General features: G+C 44.0%; 1 protein-coding gene across 2 annotated transcripts in view; it reads left to right on the forward strand.

Annotated features, from left to right (window-relative positions):
- The window catches only part of LOC147889144 (uncharacterized), a 60,578-nt gene that overhangs the window by 13,476 nt on the left and 26,198 nt on the right, over positions 1–20,904 (forward strand). Inside the window, exon 2 of one of the 2 annotated variants that reach the window (XM_087391725.1) lies at positions 13,544–13,639. In XM_087391725.1, the coding sequence (XP_087247851.1) occupies positions 13,544–13,639 (96 nt within the window). The remainder of the gene's footprint in view (positions 1–13,543; positions 13,640–20,904) is intronic. The other variant, XM_087391726.1, reaches the window with a different exon arrangement.

Genomic DNA, 20,904 nt, shown 5'->3' on the forward strand with positions numbered 1-20,904 from the left:
CTCGCTCGCCTCCTATCTCCTGGAGTGACTTCTTTGAGGAAGGGAAGAAATATCTCCAAGGTAATTATCTAGAGTTACCCTAGACAAGATAAGAAGAGGAAATGAGGATAAATGTATAAGAGGCAATGCATCCTGAGCCTACTAGTGAACTGTTGAATTGAACATTAAAGGTGACTAGAGACATCATTGGTGACCAAAGCTTGGAGTTGACTGGACACTTGACATGAAAGTTTCTTGGGAAGGAAATTGGGTTTGAGCTTGGTTGATCATTCTTAAATTGTTGTGCCCAGTACTAAGGATAGATCATACTAGAGAATATGTCAAGGGCATATGTCTCAAAATAATGATTAGATTGGGAGAGCTACATCCCAATGGTGGCACCCATGATTATACTAAGCATGTATGGCTCTAGGCCATGGGTTGGAAATGCTTAGATAGGAACTTTAGTTCAATTCTTGGTTGTAAGAAGACATAAAATAGTGTGCAAATGAGCTAGGTTACGCATAGACTCTTGCATAACGGAAGAAAGGCTATCAGAAGCGCTCAAGATAGAGCAAGACGGAATGTGCTAGTTGGTGTTACATCCCTAGCTAACCTCAGCTAGATAGTGATTCACCTATGGGTTAGGGGAGACCCGAGTGGGTGGAGTTAGGAGTTTGTGATGAGTAATCCTAACTAGAGTGATATATTTGGATGGAGTTCTAGAAGGGAATAGGGCTCATGTTGTAAATGTAGTTATGGACTGTGGCTATACATTGGCATAAGGGGCTCAATGTTGAGGAGACTAATCAATACCTAGGCAGTGATCGCTACTAGAGGCATGGCAATATCTGATGAGCTAGGTCAATGTATTCCTTGTGGATGGGGATTTTTTGATATGGGACACAGAGGTCACTGACCTAAGGTGGGCCATGTATCTTTCCTATGACATCCTGTGCTGGGGGGTGAGCAGATTGCTCTATGGTTGGGTAGTGAGTTCGAGGTGATACATTCTATGGTTTGGCTCCTAGAACATGGTTTGATGAAGATGATCTTGGTAGCAAAGTAGGCATATGAGAATACTAGCAAAGAGGCAATAGTTGAAGTCCATGATAGTGGTATGAGAGTAGATTTTTGCTGGAAGAATCGCTGTGGTTAAGACGCCTTCTATCTATGAGTGGTTTGTTAGAAGTCATTGGCCCACCTATGAGCCCCGAAATGAGGAGGACAACGGGTCAGTTGACTGTAGGGGGTTAGGGTAAACTGTACCAGAGCTTGGCATAGCTGCTAGGACTGTTTGGAGCAGTGCTGTCATCGAGGAATCACCCTGGAACACCTGTGACTGTAGAAGACTGATCTGTGTGGCAATAGGGCTGGAGGACAGCCAGAAAAGAGCACTGCCAGGGCCTATTTACAGCCCTGGCCATGGCCACCTACTACAGGAACCGATTGCGGGTCAAATAGCAGCCAAAGGGAGGGGTTCCAGAGCTTGTCGGCGGATCTGACGTCAGTAGGTCAGTCACTGAAGCCCTTTTGCAAGGCAGGGTCTGCAGAGAAGTGTGCACTGTTTTTACAGAAGAGACCTCAGCATTGTAGTCACCCGGGATTACTGTTTTGTACCCAGCACCTTGGCTGGAAGTTTATGGTCTGTTGAGAGCTGTTGTTCACACTGTTGTGGATGAATAAAGCCTGAGTTGTCTCTCTTCTTCTCTTCTGTCTGCTCTATCTCTTTGTGAGTGTGTCTAGAGTGAGTGGAAAGGGTCTCTGGGATATTCCACTGCGTGGAACTTTGATTGATTTGTACTTTGTTCTCTTTGACATGGTATCAGAGCCTACATCAGATCCTGTTTTCACTCTGAAGGAAGGAGTCCCTCCACGTTTGAAGGCGACCCTGATTCAAAGGAAAGGTGTATGCTGAGCTGTTTGGTCGCTACAGCAAGTTTTCTGTTCATAGCTATGACTACAAAGACTTCAAAGACCTCTGTGTTGGGGCTTTGGGTTTTGATGCTGGTGGTACTTCCATTCCTTTGGTTACTGCTTCCACAATGCCCTCTGTGACAATTCCAAATTTCGGAGAGGCAGGGAAGCTTGATGGGACAAATATCATCACGAGTAGGAGTGGAGCTGATGCCCAAGGATGCTTCAAGAAAAATTACCATGGTTGTAGATCCAGACGAGCTCGAAGCATTGGAAGATAGAGATGTCCAAGCCCGTGCACAGATCATAGGAATGGTGGCAGACTCAATTATTCCACATATCCAGACAGCTGATACACCAGGTGAGGCGTGGACGGCTCTGAAGGACTTGTACGAGGCTGGGCAACACGTCTAGGATCCTATATCTCCCAGGAAGGGGATCAAGTACATGGCGATCCCACAAAGGCAAAGGTGGTGAGAGACCAGCTGGCTTCAGTTGGTCAGAAAGTGGAGTCAAGCCAGTTAGCATTGCTGCTTCTTAGGAGTTTCAAAAGCTTTGTGACTGCTATAACAATAGGAGAGAGGACCAGGCCTCAGACATTCGAGGAATTAAGCTCCTTGTTGATGCAGGAGAAGGCTAGAGAGAAGCTCTACGACCAGCTGGCTTCAGTTGGTCAGAAAGTGGAGTCAAGCCAGTTAGCATTGTTGCTTCTTAGGAATTTCAAAAGCTTCGTGACTGCTGTAACAATAGAAGAGAGGACCAGGCCTCAGACATTCGAGGAATTAAGCTCCTTGTTGATGCAGGAGAAGGCTAGAGAGAAGCTCACTGACACCAACAATAACAAGGCATTTTTGGCAAAGGACAAAGTCAATTCCAGCAAGGGGAAGGCTAAAGACGACTCCAAGGGTGGCAAGGCCGGGGATGCAGAAAAGAAGAAAAGGGACCACTACCAGAAACTTGGCCACTTCGCAAAGGATTGCTGGAAGAACAAGCCAAAATCAAAAGGAGTCGAAGTCCGAGGAGGAGATCGAATTTGAATCAGCCAACGTGACTAGAGGAGAGCTTTTCTTGGTTTTTGAGCTTTAGAAGCATTCAATACTTTTGTAAGAAGCATGAAATCAAAAGACAACTAACCAGAGTCGGCACTTCTCAGCAGAATGGGTTGTGGAGAGGAAGAACTATGTGATAGTAGAAATGGGATTGACAATGATGAGGGGGAAGCACCTCTCCGAGGCCTATTGGGGTGAAGCGGTTAATACAACCATGCACATCCTGAACCGGTCGAAGACAAAACTCCTTATGAAGTCTATTATGATAAGGAACCTAAAGGTTTTGGGTTCTAACGCATATGTACATGTGCATAGGATTCCAAGAAACTTAACTGTATATCTGCTAGGTATAGTGAGGATTAGAAAGCATATCGTCTTTTTGACCCAAACAAGAAACAAATCCTCATCAAGTCGAGGAGAAGGATGAAGAATCTGAGGAGTCAGAGATGGAGCAAGACCACTGGAAGCAAAGAAGCCACTTCCAACAGAGAAGCAGCTTCCACGGTGTTATGTGAGGATGCTACAGGAGTCTTGGTCTACAGAAATACCGGATTCAAGTTCTGGAGTAAAGCAATCTCCTCGCATTTCGAGAAATCCTACTGTGAGCTTCGCATTCGTGGATCAAATTGATGAGCTAGTTCTTTTGAAGAGGCGAAAGATGTAATAGAATGGCAGGCAACCATGAAGGATGAGATGGACACTATTTTGAAGAATGACACCTAGGCCTTGCTGGAAAGATCGTTCAAGCGAAAGGTGATTGGTACTAAGTGGGTGTACAAGGTAAAGGTCAAATCCAATGGGAGTTTGGATAAAGACTGGTATTCAAGGGGTATGCTGAGGCAGGGGGTCTCGACTTTGATGAGACCTTTGCTCCTACAGCTGGGATGGTGACCATTTGGACAGTGATAGCATTGGCTGCCCATCATGGGTGGTCCATCTTTGAACTGGGACATGAAATCTGCATTTTTGAACGGAAACCTGGAGGAGGAGGTGTATGTAGAGGTTTTCAAGTTCCAGGCTCTGCTTCTTAGAAATCTGCATTTTTGAACGGAAACCTGGAGGAGGAGGTGTATGTAGATCAGCCTCAGGGTTTTCAAGTTCCAGGCTCCGCTTCTTATTTGTGCAGATTAAAGAAGGCTCTGCACGGGCTGAGACAAGCACCTAGAGCGTGGTGCCAATGCATCGATGAGTTTTTCACCAGAATCGGGTTGAATCGAGGTCCATCAGATGCTAGCGTGTCTCTTTTCAGAGGGGGGGAGAAGGTTAATAGTGATCTTGTATGTAAATGGCTTGATACTTATAGGTGATCATAAGGTGAGGATCTCACATATCAAGAAGTTTCTAATGAAGGAGTTCGAGATGACGGCTTCGTTACTTCCTTGGGATAGAGGTCAAGTGGAAAGAACATAGCATCTACATCTCTAAGGAGAAATATTGCTGTGACATACCAAAGCCGTCCAAATGGAGGACTACAAGGAGGCAGTGATGCCAATGGAGGTTGGGCTGAAGCTGAGTGCTTAGGATACATCTCAGCTGATTGATGCCAGCAGGCAACGGAGGTTGGTAGGCAGTTTGCTCTATTTGACCAACACTAGGCCAGATATTTCTTATTCCATCGGTGTGCTCTGTGAGTTTTCTTCGAGACCCAGAGAGAATCACTGGAAGGCAGGATTACGGGAGCTGAGGTACTTGAGGGTACTAGCCCATATGGTATCACATATAGCACATGCATGGACTTGGGTGGTTTCTGTGACTCAGATTGGGCAGTGACTGGGACACTTTGTGAGTGAAAGGGAGAGAGCAAAGTGTGAGAGCAGGAGCAGGAGAGAGAGAGCTGAAAACGATAGTTGCAATAGATGAGTGTAATACAACTGAAGAGAATGATAGGTTTTGTCTAAGTGACAAAACCTTATCCTTCACTAACCGTAGTTAGTGAACTAACTATGGTTAGGGGGAAAAACCTCTAAGTGAGGGAAAAGTGCCCCTAACCTACTTATTACATTACATTGGTCACTGCTAAATTATAACAATAATTCTAACACCCCCCTGCAGTGCCAATGTCATGTACAAGGAAATGATCAATCACGAAAAGGAGAAGTTCAGGGCACTGCGAAACGCCTCAAACTTTTCACGTGGAAGTGCTTTGGTGAAAATGTCTGCAACATTGTCATGTGTTGACACATAGATCATACTGATCTCTCCTGCATGCAACTTCTCTCTGACGTAGTGATAGTGAACCTCAATGTGCTTCGTGCGAGCATGAAACACAGGATTCTTTGCCTCTGCAATAGCACTCTGACTATCAGTGAGAATTGGAGAAGGACCCTCCAATGAGAGATGAAGATCAGCAAATAAACGACGCAGCCAAACACATTCAACTGTCGCTGTGAAAGCTGCCCTGTACTCAGCTTCACATGAAGAGGTAGCCACTGTAGATTGTTTCTTGCTCAACCAAGAAATACAAGCTTTGCCCAAAAAGAAACAATTGCCACTTGTGGACTGCCTAGTGTCACAGTCTCCAGCCCAATCTGAGTCATTGTAGGCATGCATCTGCAAGTCACCCCCCCTGGGAAACATCAAGCCAAAAGACTTGGTACCTTGCAAATAACGGAAGATGCGTTTTACAGCCTGCCAATGCATAGTTTTTGGGCTGTGCATATATCTGCTCACCTGAGAAACTGCAAACTGAATATCAGGTCGTGTATTGCAGAGATAAATGAGGCATCCAACAGCCTGACTGTAGAGTGTGACATAAAATGATTCACCTGCTTCATGCATTGTAAGCTTCAGCCCCGGCTCCATGGGAGTAGCTATGGGCTTACAATCCTGCATGTTGAATCTGTCCAAGAGTTTCTGCACATACTTGGATTGAGACATAACGATGCCACTTTTCTCTTGAGTGAACTGGATCCCCAAATAAAAGTGTAGCAGTCCCAAATCTGACATGTCAAAAGTGGTCTGCAATTTAGCTTTAAAATGTGCAATATTATCTTCATATCTGCAATATTATCTTCATGTGACCCTGTGAGCAGTAAGTCATCTACATAAAGAATGATGACTAAAATGTCCCCCCCATCCTTCTTGATGTAGAGGGTGCTCTCAGTTGGACTATTGTGCAGCCCCTTGCTGGTCAGAAAGGCATGAATTTTGGCATACCATGCACGTGGGGCTTGTTTCAGCCCATACAAAGCTTTATTCAGCTTGCATACCTGAAGTGCATTTCTTGAAATTTCAAAGCCTGGAGGTTGTTTGACATAAACCTCTTCCAACAAGTCTCCATTAAGGAAGGCTGTTTTTATGTCCAACTGATGAACATTCCATTGAAAATTTGTAGCCATGGCGATAACTGACCGGATGGTTGTCATTCTGGATGTAGGAGCAAAAGTCTCCTCATAGTCTATGTCCTTTTTCTGAGCATATCCTTTTGTGACCAGCCTTGCCATTGTACCTATCAATGGTCCCATCTGGCTTTCTTTTAACTTTGAAAACCCACCGTGTACCTATGGCATGTTTACTTGGTGGCAAATCGACAACTTCCCATGTCTAATTTTTCTGAATGGACTGCAACTCATCGTGCATGGCATTCATCCAATGCACATTATCCTGTGCCTCTTCAAATGTCTCAGGCTCCTCCTCATGCATCAGATATATCAGCAGGGGAACCCAAGGCAATGGGTAGTAATCCCTCAAAGACATCATCGGAAGAAGTAGGCAAATCAAATTCAGCTTGAGTATGAGCTGAATTTTCTGAAAATATAACATCTCTACTGACAATAATCTTGCGTGTGACAGGATTGTAGAGACGGTAGCCTTTGCTCTCTGCACTGTACCCAACAAAAATGCATTTGATTGCCTTATCAGACAACTTATGCCGAAACTCAATGGGCATATGAGCATATGCAAGGCATCCAAAAACACGGAAATGATCCACAGAAGGCTTTCTATCTTGCCAAACTTCATAGGGAGTCTTGGTCTTCAAAGCTTTTGTGGGTGCCCGATTCAAAACATAATTGGCACACATGAGACCTTAAAGCCAAAATTTGTGAGGCAATTTTTTGCTTTTTAACATGCATCTATCCATCTCCATAAGAGTACGATTTTTCCTCTTAGCTTTGCCATTTTGCTGAGGAGTTAGCCTCACTGTAAGCTGATGTACAATGCCCTTGTCTTTCAAAAAAGCATCAAAATCTGTAGACAAATACTCCCCTTCTCTATCTGTGTGTAATGTCTGTATCATCCTGATTCATTCTCAACCATGGCTGCAAAGTGTTTGAAAACCATAAACACTTCTGATTTGCGTTTCAGCCCATAAACCCAAGTGTAGTTGGAGTAGTCATCTATAAAAGTGACAAAGTAAAGACGACCACCCAATGATGGAGTCCTCATGGGACCACAGACATCACTATGGATAAGCTGTGATTTTCGAACAGCTTTTACTAATCCATCCTTCTTAAAAGGAAATCTGTGCATTTTACCAAGAATGCACTCTTTACAAGCATGTGGAGGAGGTGTTTCAAGAGGAGGCAATGCATCAACCATGGCATGTTTTTGAAGCATCATCAAGCTGCCATAATGCATGTGTCCATATCTGGCATGCCATAACTCCGCATTCTGCATAGCAGCAGCAGGAGTGCAAACTGCAAGAGCACGTGCTGGTCTTTTCTCATACATGTCAAGCTGAAAAAGACCACGTAACAAAGTGCCAAACAATCTCAAGGCATAGTCATTTTCTCTGTCATGGACTGCACACTTGTCATCTTAAAAAATGACCTGAAATCTAGCTCTGTTAAGAGTGGACACTGAAAGTAGATTTTTTGTGATACCAGGCACATACAAGACATCAGAAATTTTGAATATTGAGCCATCAATGGCTGTAAGTTCAACTTCTCCTATACCACGAACTGAATAGGAGGAGTTGTTGGCACATGTGACTTTTTTACCAACGGGTGGTGGATGCAGAGATGTGAAAAGACACTTCCTGGAAGTGATATGTTTTGAGGCACCGCTATCAAAATACCATGTATTTTGTGTCTCATTGACATTGAAAGCTGATGCATCCTTAGAAGAATCATAACTGCATGTTAGAAAAGCATAAGAGTCATCATTACAAGTGGCTGTACTATCCGGAGCAGCCGACTGAGAGTCTGAAATGCAAGACAAGAAGGCATAGTCGTGCTCCACAAGGTTGGCTGTAGCTTGCTCATTGTCAGATGCATGAGGAGCTGAATCTGAAACAGCCATACCGGAGCTGTTTTTCTTTTCTTTTGCAAGCCTTTTCTTGCATTCTCCAATGTAGTGACCTGGCTTTTTGCACTAATGACATATTCCCTTCTTCTTGGGCTTACCTGCATCACCCTTAGCCTTTTGAGAAGGCTGTCCTAACCACTGGAAGGCTGATTTGCTGAAGTCTTTGCCTGTCCCTTTACTTTAGGCTTGAATTTTGAAAGCATGGCATGTTCACCTGCTCGTGAAGCCATGTTTTTCCTGGTCTGCTCTTCCTGCAACAGAAGTCCTATCAACTTGTGAAAATTGAGAGGATTTGCACCCCCCCTCAATGACAATTCAGCGAGGTATGAAAGCTGAGATAAGACTCAGGAAGAGAATTCAGAGTAGTGGTAATCATCTCTGAATCAGGAATGATCTCATCAATATTCAGCAACTGCTCTCGTAAATCCTGTAGCTTTGTGAGGTGCACTGACATGGAGTCACCCTCTTCCATATGTGTATGAGACAATTCTCTTTTCAAAAAAGACACCTTGGCATCATTCCGAGCTGCATACATGCTCTCCAAAATATCCTATGCTGCCTTTGAGGTCTTACACGACCGGATATGCGGAATGATGAATCTTTTCACTAAAAGAGAAATACATGACAAAGCTAAAGCATCACGTGAATCCCATCTCTTCTGCTCTGGAGTGGTAGGTATAACTGCACCAATAACTTGTGCTGCAGCTGTACTATGTGCACAACCTCTGCCTCCTCCTTGTTGGGGAGGGGTATTAGGTTCCACATTTACTGGCCGGAACTCATCCCCATTTACATAGTCCCACAAATTACGGGAAATCAGAATATTGCGTATCATAAAACTCCAGACGGAGTAGTTGGTACCATCCAGCTTATCCTCTTGTGAGAGACCACTGAACTGGAAATTATTCTGATTTTGCTGGGCCATGTCTGAGAAAGAAAATATAGCAAATGCAAATCTGAATTCCCTTGCTGGAAATGGAGTGCACAATTCCCAAAAAATACAGCCAAACACTGGCTTAAAATGCAACTCAAATCTCTGTAATGTCTCTGTCAGAAATCTGCCAGAGCATCCAATCTCTCCCAAAATCTGCCAAAAGTGCTTCAAAACACTCACAGAAAGGCAGTGTGAACTTAAACCTGCAAAATTGCTCTCCCAACACAAAAGCCCCAAATTGTGGCTTGAAATTGCAGCTAGAAAGGGGCAAATGGTCTGAAAGCCCCAAATGTTGCACAAATTGCTCTCTGCCTACAAAAGCCCCAAATTTCACCACAAAATTGCAGTGTGATTGCAAAAGCCCCAAAATTTTGCAATTTCTGCAACAAATGTAAAAGCCCCCCAAATGTGACAAAATTCCCAATACAGAAAATGTGTCCAAATCTGCCCACAAAATGGCCTGCACATCAAATTTCTACCTCGAATTGTTGGAATATGGAAGCAAGAACTAGAACTAGAAACTGGAAATGAAATAACAAGATTGAAAGACAAGAAATACCTTGAGAAGAGTGTAGACAATACACAAGCTAGACTGATAGATTACAATGATGTGACCCATGAATATATGGGCCAAAGTACAAGACATAAAGCAAGAGTGCTTATGGGATAATTGTAGAAGTGCCACATGGCACACACTCAAGACATAAAGACTAGACTTAGATTTAGACAAATGTAGACTAGGAAATAGTACACTTAGTGTGCACTTATCTCCAACACCCTCCTTAAGTGGACACTAGGAGTAAGACAGAAAGACAAGACTAGAAGACAGACATAAAGACTGATAGACTGAGAGACAAGATAGAAAACATGACAGACAAAAGATCCTGAGACACCCCTCCTCAAGTGATATCCTCATATGGGTCCACAAGGGTAGGGGCAAGATGGATCTAAAACACAGTCAGATTGATAGACAAATAGACAGACAGACAAGACTAGATAGACAGAAGATTGACTGTAGACAAATAGAAGACCAAGACACTAGAACCCCTTGACCTACATCATCGGTGGTCAAGGTGGTAGACAAGACATAGAAGTAATCAGAAAGCCCACTTCTCATCATGTGAGGAAGGAACAGCAGGATCAGCTGATGGAGATGTTGCAGCAACATGGGCTGAGGTAGATGCAGGGGCTGATGTAGAGGTTTTGGAGTAGCAGTCCCTCTCCCGGTGATTATCACGGCCACAAATGGTGCATGGATGAGCCTTGAAACAGTCCTTCTCCATATGATTAGTTTTGCCACAATGGGTGCAAGGCTTTCTTACCTTAGAACTTCCTTTCTTTGCTAAAAATGCAGTGTCAGTTACCTTTCGTTGTTGAGTTCTTTCTTCCTCTTGGAGAGCATTGATGATACCCTCAAGAGAAGGATTATTATGATAGTTGAAGTAGTGACAAGAGTAGCATAGGTGTCAGGTAAGCTTTTGAGAAGCACAGCAATAGCAATGTCTTCGGAGATGGGAGACTTGACTGACGCAAGCTGAACCATAAGACTGTGAAGATAATTGAGATGAGAGGCTATAGTAGCTCCTTCGTGCATATGTAGATCAAAGAATGAGATCATAAGTGCAATCAGATCGGGCTCCAAAAAGGGTATCCAAAGTGATCCATGCTTGAGGAGCAGACTGTATGTCGGAGATGTGATGAATGTAATCATCTCCAAGGCCGAGCAATATGATAGCATAGGCTTTGTCGTTCTTGGCAGTGACAACTTGCTCAAAGGGACCTTCGGGAGCAGCACGGTGAACAATGTCCCAAAGACCTTCTTTCATAAGATGGCACTTGATTTTGATTTGCCAAGTATGAAAGTTGGACCCATTGAATTGGTCGATAGATATGAGAGAATGAGAGGAAGATGCCATGTGGGAAGGTCTTACCTCTTGCTAGGATGCAAGGGCAGTGTCTATTCCCTTACAATATTGCAGAAATAAATGAGAGGAGAGATCCAAGAAGCCGGTTCTCTCACCACTTTGTCAAGGCCATAGCATATGACAGCCCATCGAAGCAGGAGGAAGCAGCAAAAAAGAGAGACTGCTCAGCAAACTGAAAGAGGCAAAGCACAGTACCTTAATCCCAGGCAGAGGTAGAGGTGCAAAAAAGGGCGCAGTCCAGGAGGTCGAACAGATGGCGCAGATCTCCGTGAAGATGGAGCAGATTTCGAACAGCAGCTGGAGAAGTCGGCCTATGCTGGTACGGACTCCGTACAGTCGTACGGACTGTACGGACAGCTGAGTACGGACGACGTACGGACAGCACTGATCTGTACGGATAGCAGGTACGTTGATGCAGGAGCGGGTGCAGGAGTGACAGCAGGACTGCGCAGATCTGGCGCTCAGATCTGGCAGAAATGGTGCGCAGATCTGGAGCGCAGATCTGGCGCAGATCTGGAGCGGGAATACACACATCTGGCGCGCAGATCTGGAGCGCAATGGCGGGGCAGAAAGAGGGAGAAATGAGAAGAGGGAGAAATCTGAGAAGAGGGGCAGATCTGCAGCAGGGGAGAGATCTGAGAAGAGGCAGATTGAGGGGAGAGAAGAGGGATCAACCTAGCTCTGATACCATGTTGGAATATGGAAGCAAGAACTAGAACTAGAAACTGGAAATGAAATAACAAGATTGAAAAACAAGAAATACCTTGAGAAGAATGTAGACAAGACACAAGCTAGACTGATAGATTACAATGATGTGACCCATGAATATATGGGCCAAAGTACAAGACATAAAGCAAGAGTGCTTATGGGATAATTGTAGAAGTGCCACATGGCACACACTCAAGACATAAAGACTAGACTTAGATTTAGACAAATGTAGACTAGGAAATAGTACACTTAGTGTGCACTTCTCTCCAACACGAATGACACAGTCCGTACAAAAGTACGGAACTGTACGAAATGTACAGTCAGGCTGTACAGCTGATGACACAGTCCGTACAAAAGTATGGAACTGTACAGAATGTACAGTTAGATTGTACGGATCTGACGGCAATGTACGGCGATGTACGGATTTGACTGGCAGTTTGTACGGATGACGAGGTCGACGCGTGCAGGTACGGACAATCGTACGGCAGCTGTACGGACTGACGGAGTGTACAATCTATACGGGGCTGATGGACGAGTTGGCGACGAGTTGTACGGTTGACGGTATGGGGGCCGTACGGTTTGGCGACGAGCTATACGGCTGACGGCAAACTGTACGGATAGGCTACATGCTGTACGGCGCCTGTGTATGGAATGTACAGAACAGCCAACGATGGCTGTACGAAAGCTGTACGGGCTGGGGCTGTACGGGGACGATGCAGCAGCAGAAGCTTGGGCAGGTTGACTTGCAGGAGGAGCTTGGGCAAGGAGCTGGGAGCAGGGTCAACCCGCTCTGATACCAAATGTGAGTGAAAGGGAGAGAGCAAAGTGTGAGAGCAGGAGCAGGAGAGAGAGAGCTGAAAACGATAGTTGCAATAGATGAGTGTAATAAAACTGAAGAGAATGATAGGTTTTGTCTAAGTGACAAAACCTTTCACTAACCGTAGTTAGTGAACTAACTGTGGTTAGGGGGAAAAACCTCTAAGTGAGGGAAAAGTGCCCCTAACCTACTTATTACATTACATTGGTCACTGGTAAATTATAACAATAATTCTAACACACTTGTGACTTCGCGTTCGGCAGATTGGTTTCATTCTTGCTTCAGGGGTTGTTTCATGGCTAAGCAAGAAACATCCAACAGCCGACTGAAGAGGAGCTTAGCTGCAGGCGGAAAGGGGCAGGACCGAGGCTGAACTGGAACAGGCATCAGTGTTACTAGTGACAACTAGGTTTAAATCCTTCTTCGAGTTCAGCAAGAATTTCAAGTCACCAGTTTTATGCACACATTTTGAGGAATAGGAATCGAAGTAGCTAGTGTTGCATCTTCCAGTACAACTGAGCCAAGATTCGACTAGTTTTATTTACGCTTACTTGGGAGTATTTATCTTTATTTCATAGCTCAGCTTTACTTTTCTAGAGGATGCAGAATGTTTGGGTAGCCATTTTGCAGAGTTTTGCTGATTCCATGATCATGTTTCGTTGCAGCTAATATACTTTTGGTTTCTTTCTCAAAAGATTGCCAGTACATGCTCTTTGCCATGTCACAGACCATGCTCCTAATTTTTGTGTGGAAATTATCCATGCCATGGTCCAAGCTACTGGATGGTTTAAGATGTTCAGCTTTTTCCTATGGAGTAATGTGTGAATTGAGAAAAGAGAGAACTCAGAAAGTTTGGGTTGCTCTTTTACAGTATTCTGTTGATTTCATCATCATGATAGGCTGCGGCTACTTGCTTATTGGGTGCTACCTCAAAGGTTGTTAATGCATGTGTTTTGATGTCTTTTAGGTTATAATGGACTATGTTCCTGAAAATCTGAGACATTGTGTGTCAGTGACTGGTCGGAATGGAATGCGGTGGTCAGAGTCTAAATTGTATGATAAGGTACTTATGTGGGCATAGAACTTCATTCCTTTTATCAAATAATTTTGTCCATCTTGATAGGCATGGTAATAGACTTGGTATATTTGCAATACGAATGAAGTAATAATTCTTTATAATGCAATGACACGAGTACACACATGCATATGTGCACCACTATGTCTCGCTTATACAAGGAATTTGCTTAAACTAAACGTTACGATCAGAACACCAAGAAAATCTCAGTATGCCTCTAAAAGATTAGGATTGTATTTTTACAGATGAAGCAAGTCAGTGATATGGATATGTGCTGCGAGATTCAAACTTAAGTGACTCATCATGTTGTTATGCTGACATGTCATCCAGCAAAAGGTGATGTGTTCTGTATGACTAGGGGTGGCAGATACAAGGTGGCTTGTTCAAATAAAGAAACTCATCATAATTTCAAGCATTTAGACAAACAGTGAGCCTAGAATGAGAGTGAGGAAATAGGTGGATGTTAGACATTGTTTCAACTCTGTATTCCCAAGCACAATGCCGGGTTCCCGACCCACTTTTTTTTTTTTGTGAAGAATTCTTTTATTGCTGTAAAATAATTACATTTATAGTTACTTCGAAACTGAAGTAACTATTACTCAACTAAAGATCTCAGTATAAGCTGTATACATATCCTGATCAATCAAACGAGTCTGAACACAATCATAAAATGATTGCTGTAGAGATCGTTTGAAAAAGATAAAGGATGAAAAAAGGGGATCACCAAAGACTCTATGATTTCTGTCCATCCATAAAGTCCATAGTGCCCAGTAGTGTACCCATATAAAAAACAAATCAAAACCCTGTCTCAGTGGATGAAAACCAAACAACCAGAAAAGCCTGCCAAAAGTAGCAGTAGGAAATCTCGCTCGAAGCCTCTGTCGGATGAGAGCGATGAAGGTGCAAGTATGTGGACAGAACCAAAAAATGTGTAGCACAGATTCAGTGGGGTGTAAGCATCTGTGACAAACAGCCGGAGCAATATGTCTGTGTGCAAGTAGCTGGCCAGATGGAAAAATGCCAAGCAGGACTCGCCAAAGAAAAAGTTGTTGTCGAAGAGGGACGTTGTAATGCCAAAGGAGACGCAGCCTTTTGCTCCACCACTTTAGTGGGCGATCCATATGCCAAACAGTATTTGCTCTGTTAGAAATCCAAGGCGGAAGTAATAGCACTTTATACAGTGATGGCATTGTAATATGTGAGAACTTCAAGGGACGGGCTGAAGAGTAAGAAGAGCGTAAAATCCAATCCTCAAGCCTGTTCTGAAGTTCCATGCGAGGTACTGGCAAAAACGGTTGAAGCATTGCTGAAATCCGATGCCAGAGAGGACGATAATGAGCTCCCAAACCGTATTTGCTGGCAGCCATGGAAAAGGATAAAAGTGTGCCATCATCCTGAAGTACATCTGCCACATAAGTGATGCCTTTGAAGGAGAGAAAGTAAGAACGTCTTGGTTCTTGAATGGCCAAAGAAGGGTGGAACACTTTAGACCAATAAATATTCTCAGCCCTCAAGGAGTTTCCCAACAAAGAGTCTCGGCCATGCCATTCCAAGTGGGATAAGATATGTTTCCAATCAAGAAGGAGGCGAGAAACAAAAGGGCAGCCTCTGATCTTGCCTTGGATAGAGCCAAATATGAAATCTCACGGAGTGGGCTGCCAATGCCCAAATGCAGAAGTATGAATATGTAATAAGAGAGAGCGGATCATTAAAGCCCACGGCTGATCTCCTTGCATAAACTGCAACATCATTTTTCCTCTGTGAGCAAGTAAATGCATGTGAATATTGAGAATGTTCAGACCCCCGTGCATCTTTGGAGAACAGAGACGATGCATAGAGAGTAATCTGAGACTTTTCTTGCCATTTTTAGCACACCAGAAAATTTCCATGATAGCTGACATAAAGGAGTTCAGCTCTGCCTTAGTGAACATAATGAGAGGCAGATAAAACTGTATGTATGCTATCAAAATGGACTGTGCAATTCGCAAACGAACATGTAGTGGCCAAGTTGCAAGCTTCCAATATTCAAGTTTTGCCCTCAACTTTGTCAACACCCAATCAGTTTGTTGGGAAGGGGTGAGTTCCCAACCTAGAGGTTAGCCGAGATGTCGAATAAATTGAGAGGCGGGGACAATTTCCCCAGGCCACAGAAGACTGTGCCATTCCTGTTCATGCAATGGCAACAATTTTGATTTCTGAAAATTGACCCGAAGACCAGCAGCCAATCCATATGTAGAAAGAGCCTGCATAATCATGGACAGATCACTGCGAGTATTTTTTGGAGTAAAGAATGAATCATCAGCATATGCTTGAGCGATCATGTTGCGACTGCGAGTAATCTCCAAACCATGCAACTGGTCAGTGTCCAAAAGGTGGTCCGGATATTGAAGCATCGGATGAGTGGCTATTGCAAAAAGTAAGGCACTTAGGGGACATCCTTGCCTAACAGAACAGCCAAGAGTCCAGGATGTAGAAATATCCCCTGAAAGTATGCAGGCAGCTTTACTATCTTGATATAGCCAAGTGATAACTTGCTGCATTTTTGTGCCAAATCCCAATGCGTGCATAGTCGATGAAATAAAATCCCATTTAACCGTGTCAAAGGCTTTGGCAATATCAACTTGCAATAATAAAACATCTTGCTGCGTGTATTTGGCATATTCAATTCCAACATAGGCATTAGCAATGTTATCTGTGATATGCCTACGCGGGACAAAGCCATATTGGGCAGAATGCAACCCATCATGTCGAAACCCCTTTAGCCGATCGACAATCATTTTTGTAGTGACTTTGTAAATGACTGGCATAAGGGTGATAGGTCTCCACTCTGCCAAAGATTCACAGATTTGTTTTTTTGGAAGGAGTTTAACAATGCCTCTCTTCCATGCGTCTGGCATTTTCTGATTTTGCCATGCAGAATTCACCATATGCAGCAATGTATGCTTCAAAAGAGGCCAATATTCTAGAAAAAACTCAACCGTAAGACCATCCCATCTTGGAGATTTCCATCTTCCGCAAGATTTGATTGCATCTGACAGTTCCCTCTCAGTAAAAGGTTCCTCCAATTCCAAAGCTTGAGTAGTGGAAATAATAGGAGAAACATGTTGTAACAGCAAATTTCGTGCAACCAAAGCTTGCTGTGAGGGAGGAACTACAGAACCAAATTGATGAGAAAAATGTTGCACACAAACAGAAGCAAGCTGTGACCTCGAGGTGGTCCATGATCCATCAGGCATAAGCACCTTGCAAATTTCTGTTTTTAATCTTCTCTGATGCAAGCTTTTGAAAAATTCTTTGGAAGAGCAGCCTTTATCTGTAAAGGCTCTTTGTCTGGCTCTAGTCTCCCATTTGACCAGTTTTCTATGATCATTGAGTTGGAGACAATGTCTGGCCTGGCACAGTGTTGTTTGCTCATGCTGTTTGCTCATGCAGGGACAACGAACAAAGATGGCTGAGTTCAGTGAGGTCCTGACAAGTAAGTTTGGCCTGAGCAATAGTTTCCCTCAGAGTCTTCATGTAAGACTTGCCATAACTTCTTATCACAATTTGCATTTTGGAAACAAAAGAATCCCAGGCATCATCAATATGAACATGGCTGCGAGAAGACAGAGAGTGAGATGCTTCAGTAACCATGGCCTTGAACACAGCATGTTGCAAGTAGCTATTGTTCACGATCAAATGGCGCCTTTGTGGCAATCTATCATCTGGCATATCATGAAAGGATAACCGCAACCATAGAGGTGCATGATCTGAATGCACAAAGGCATAGTCAATCCACATTTTGCATGTAAAATCCCCATTTTGTTGCGGAGCTACACTATACCATCGATCTAGACGGGCCTGATAAGAAGAAAGAGCATTATGTTGGAATGTGTATCTAGGTAACAAAGGTTGCAACTTCTTCCAAAGGTCCACCAAATCCAGATGCATAAGTAATTGTGACCATGCATGCCTTTCGGGGGTTAACATGTGAGTATGTCTGGAGGTATTGTCTCCCTGTTGAGGAGCATTATTAAAATCCCCACATATAAAGGCATGATATCTCCATGGATATTGTTGCATGGCATCCCAAATTTCAGTTCTTTCTCTAGAGGATTGGGGTGCATAAACAGAGGCAAATTCAAACACCTCTCCTCGAATATCGCATTGAAGAACAAGCCATCTGCCTTTGTGGTCATTTAAAGCATTAACTGGTTGGAGCTCATGTTTGATCAAAATGACCACCCCTGAGAAAGAGTGCTCTCCAGCATAGAAAATGTCATAGCCACAGTAGTGTCCTATCTTTCCTGCATAGACATGTTGGTTATGTTCTTGTAATGCCACTATGTCAGGCTGAAATCTATTGATGTACAGCCACACTATTTTCCATTTCCTACTGTCACACATCCCCTGGACATTGAGTGTAAAACATTTGATATGAGCAGTCATATTTACAGATATTTATAGTAATATAACAACTATGTACAACAGTAAATTTCATGATGTCAACCCTGCATTTCTATCTCAGGGTTAATGTTTCTCCCCTGAGAAGAATTATCTACTTGAGGTGTAGATAGCAGAGCAGCAACCTCTTCCTCAGGGAAGAGTGTTCTGCTGGCTGTCACTGCAGCCCATGTGATCCCAATTCCTGTATTGACCTTTGGGGTGTTTCCACTGGAAGACGCACCATTCCAAGTACGAGGGGGTGGAAGTCTTCTAGCAGAAATAACTTTTCTTGGACTTTGCCATCCATCAATTGGAGGTTTCTGTCCTTTTGTTGAGGGTTGAATAGCAGGAGGTGAATGTGAATAAACATTCCCATTTGAAACCACTGGAGCTTTGCCTTTATCCTGAATTCCAGAAAGCTGTCTACTGCCTTTGTTTTTATTTGCAATAGAAGTAGGAGCATCCTTGGTAGGCATTTGAACCGGTAAAACAGCAGGAGGCATTTTATGCTGATTCATTGGACACTGTGAAGCCATGTGTCCAAATTTTTTGCAGTCAAAACAAGCCTCTGCAAATAATCCCCATTTCAGTTTGTAAAAGACACTTCCCATGTCCACATTATTCACCGTGACTGAATAAGAGTCCGGTGCGGGGTTATCAGTATCCCAGAGAATGCAAAATCGATTTGAATTGCCATTAGGCGGTGGTAGGCAGACCACTTTGCCTAAAGAAGCTGCAATTTTAGGCAAGAGTGAGGCCATGCATTGTGGGAAATCTACAACTTCAACCCAGACCGGGGATCTATGTCGGATTAAAGCTTGATAATCCCTTGTGGGAGACCATGGCAATACATGCACCATTTGTTGCCCAAAAAACAAAGAGGCAAATGTTCCAAAAGCATTTGTCTGTGTAGCTCATCCACCATAATAACCTAAAAAAAACCCCTGGCTGCATAGTGCACTTTGCGAACAAACGAGCCAGCCAGTGTGCGAGTCAACCAGTTGCCTATCTCTGCAGTAGGTGGCATCCGGCCAGGAAAAAATAAAATTACTGCATTTTTGGCATATTCTTTGACAGGATCCACAATTTCATCTACTTCCACCATGAGGCCAACTGATGGAACCGAGTCTTTGCACTCTTTCCTGGTGTCTGCAAATCCTTCATGCATGACATCATAGACCAGTTGGGCCTCAAGCGTATCATGTACCGGGTCATGCTGACCCTCAGCCTGCTTTTGCTTCTTGCAGTGAACCAAACGTTCCTTTTGAAATGTCTTTTCATAGGAATATTCAGCCATAGCTTTGTAAAAGGTGGAGCTCAGAAAGGAGGTACCTGTAAAGTGGTAGTGGAGGAAAAAAACCAGTCCCAAGAAAAGCCCACAGGAAGCCCACAGAGAAGAGCAAAAGAGTATATTTGTAAGGAGAAAGAAGGGAAAAAAGGATGTAGAGGCCAAGATAGGATAGAAATCAGTTCTGTAGAGGGAAAATAGAAAAACACCAGCAGAAAAACCCCAAATGAAATATATTTCAGAGGGAAATAGCAGATTTTGGCGATGGGAAAGGTGCAACAGACCCAGAGACTGAAGAGGGAAGAGATAGGAGCGAAAGCCTTAAAGATCAGGGTGTGATTGTAGTCCGGATGCAAAACCCTGTGCAGAAAACAGACCGAGAACCAGAGCTGATGCAGGAACAGCAGGCTGCAGCAGGCGGAAAAGGCCATACAGCTGTATGGAAGCTGTACGGAGGTTTGACGTACTGTACGGCAGCTTATGTCTGCTCGAAACGATCAGGTTCAGGGCGTTGATGCAGCGCAACAGGGTGCTGATGCTCACGGGTTGGTTACGGGATGCTTTCGGGCTGATCTGCAAGGGCTGGCTCCTCTCACGCACCCTCACACACACACACCGGGTTCCCGACCCACACCCACACTCATTCCTATGATTCTTGAGAGCTTGATGATATTTTATGGTTTTGCTACCAGCCCCTGCGATACATGCATGCATACTTATCTAGAGTAGAATTACGCACTCAACATTGGATGATAAACAAAAAGTCACCCTCATGCATTTATTGGCTGCACATTATCTATTACACCTTCCGTCTTAGGATTGTGCTTGGAGGCTACTAAGATGAGAGGAATGGAGAGTGTTGCTTCTTGATATTGTATTGCAGTGGAGCTTCTATTACAGCCTGCATTGGGCAGTGTCTATACGGATCTACCTCCTCTTTCTATCTTGGGTGCGTGTGCCCATTCCCGCTCAGTGGCTCCACCCATTCAGGTTTTTCCTCATTGCATTTGGTTTTTTGTCTCATAGACCCTTTGGTCTTTCTAAACTTTCTTTCTAGGTCTCCCTCTCCACCCCTCAACCCCTCCCCGCACGCCAGGCCACGGGCTCACGTCGTTAGGATTCACGCTAGGGCACACAAGCCCTCCCGTATGCTCCAACCCTTATACGCACAGGCGCACACGTCACGGGACTCCCACCAAGGTACACGGGCCCTCCACACTGCTCGTGATGCCCTTCTTTGGTTGCCATTGCAGGCATGGCCTGCTACTAAGTCTGCACACAAATCGGGGGGGCGGGGGGGGGCCCTATTTCCAGCCCCCGCTTAGCGTTTTGGCCTTTGGGGTCTGTCACGGGCTGCTCCCAGCCTTTGTACCTGCAAGCAACAAAGAAACACAGAGAGATCAGCCCCTTGGTGAAAACGGGGATAAAGGGAAGGAAAGCATCAGTTCAACTGTTCAACTAAAGATCTATTAGAGCAAGCTGTCAAAACAGGTTCAAATGTGACAAAACCAATCCTCTCAGCAATTGTGAAAATTCTGTC

The sequence above is a fragment of the Dipteris shenzhenensis genome, chromosome 20, assembly GCF_047967505.1.
Source record: "Dipteris shenzhenensis isolate YYH24624 ecotype China chromosome 20, Dip_SZ_1.0, whole genome shotgun sequence".
Lineage (NCBI taxonomy): Eukaryota > Viridiplantae > Streptophyta > Polypodiopsida > Gleicheniales > Dipteridaceae > Dipteris > Dipteris shenzhenensis.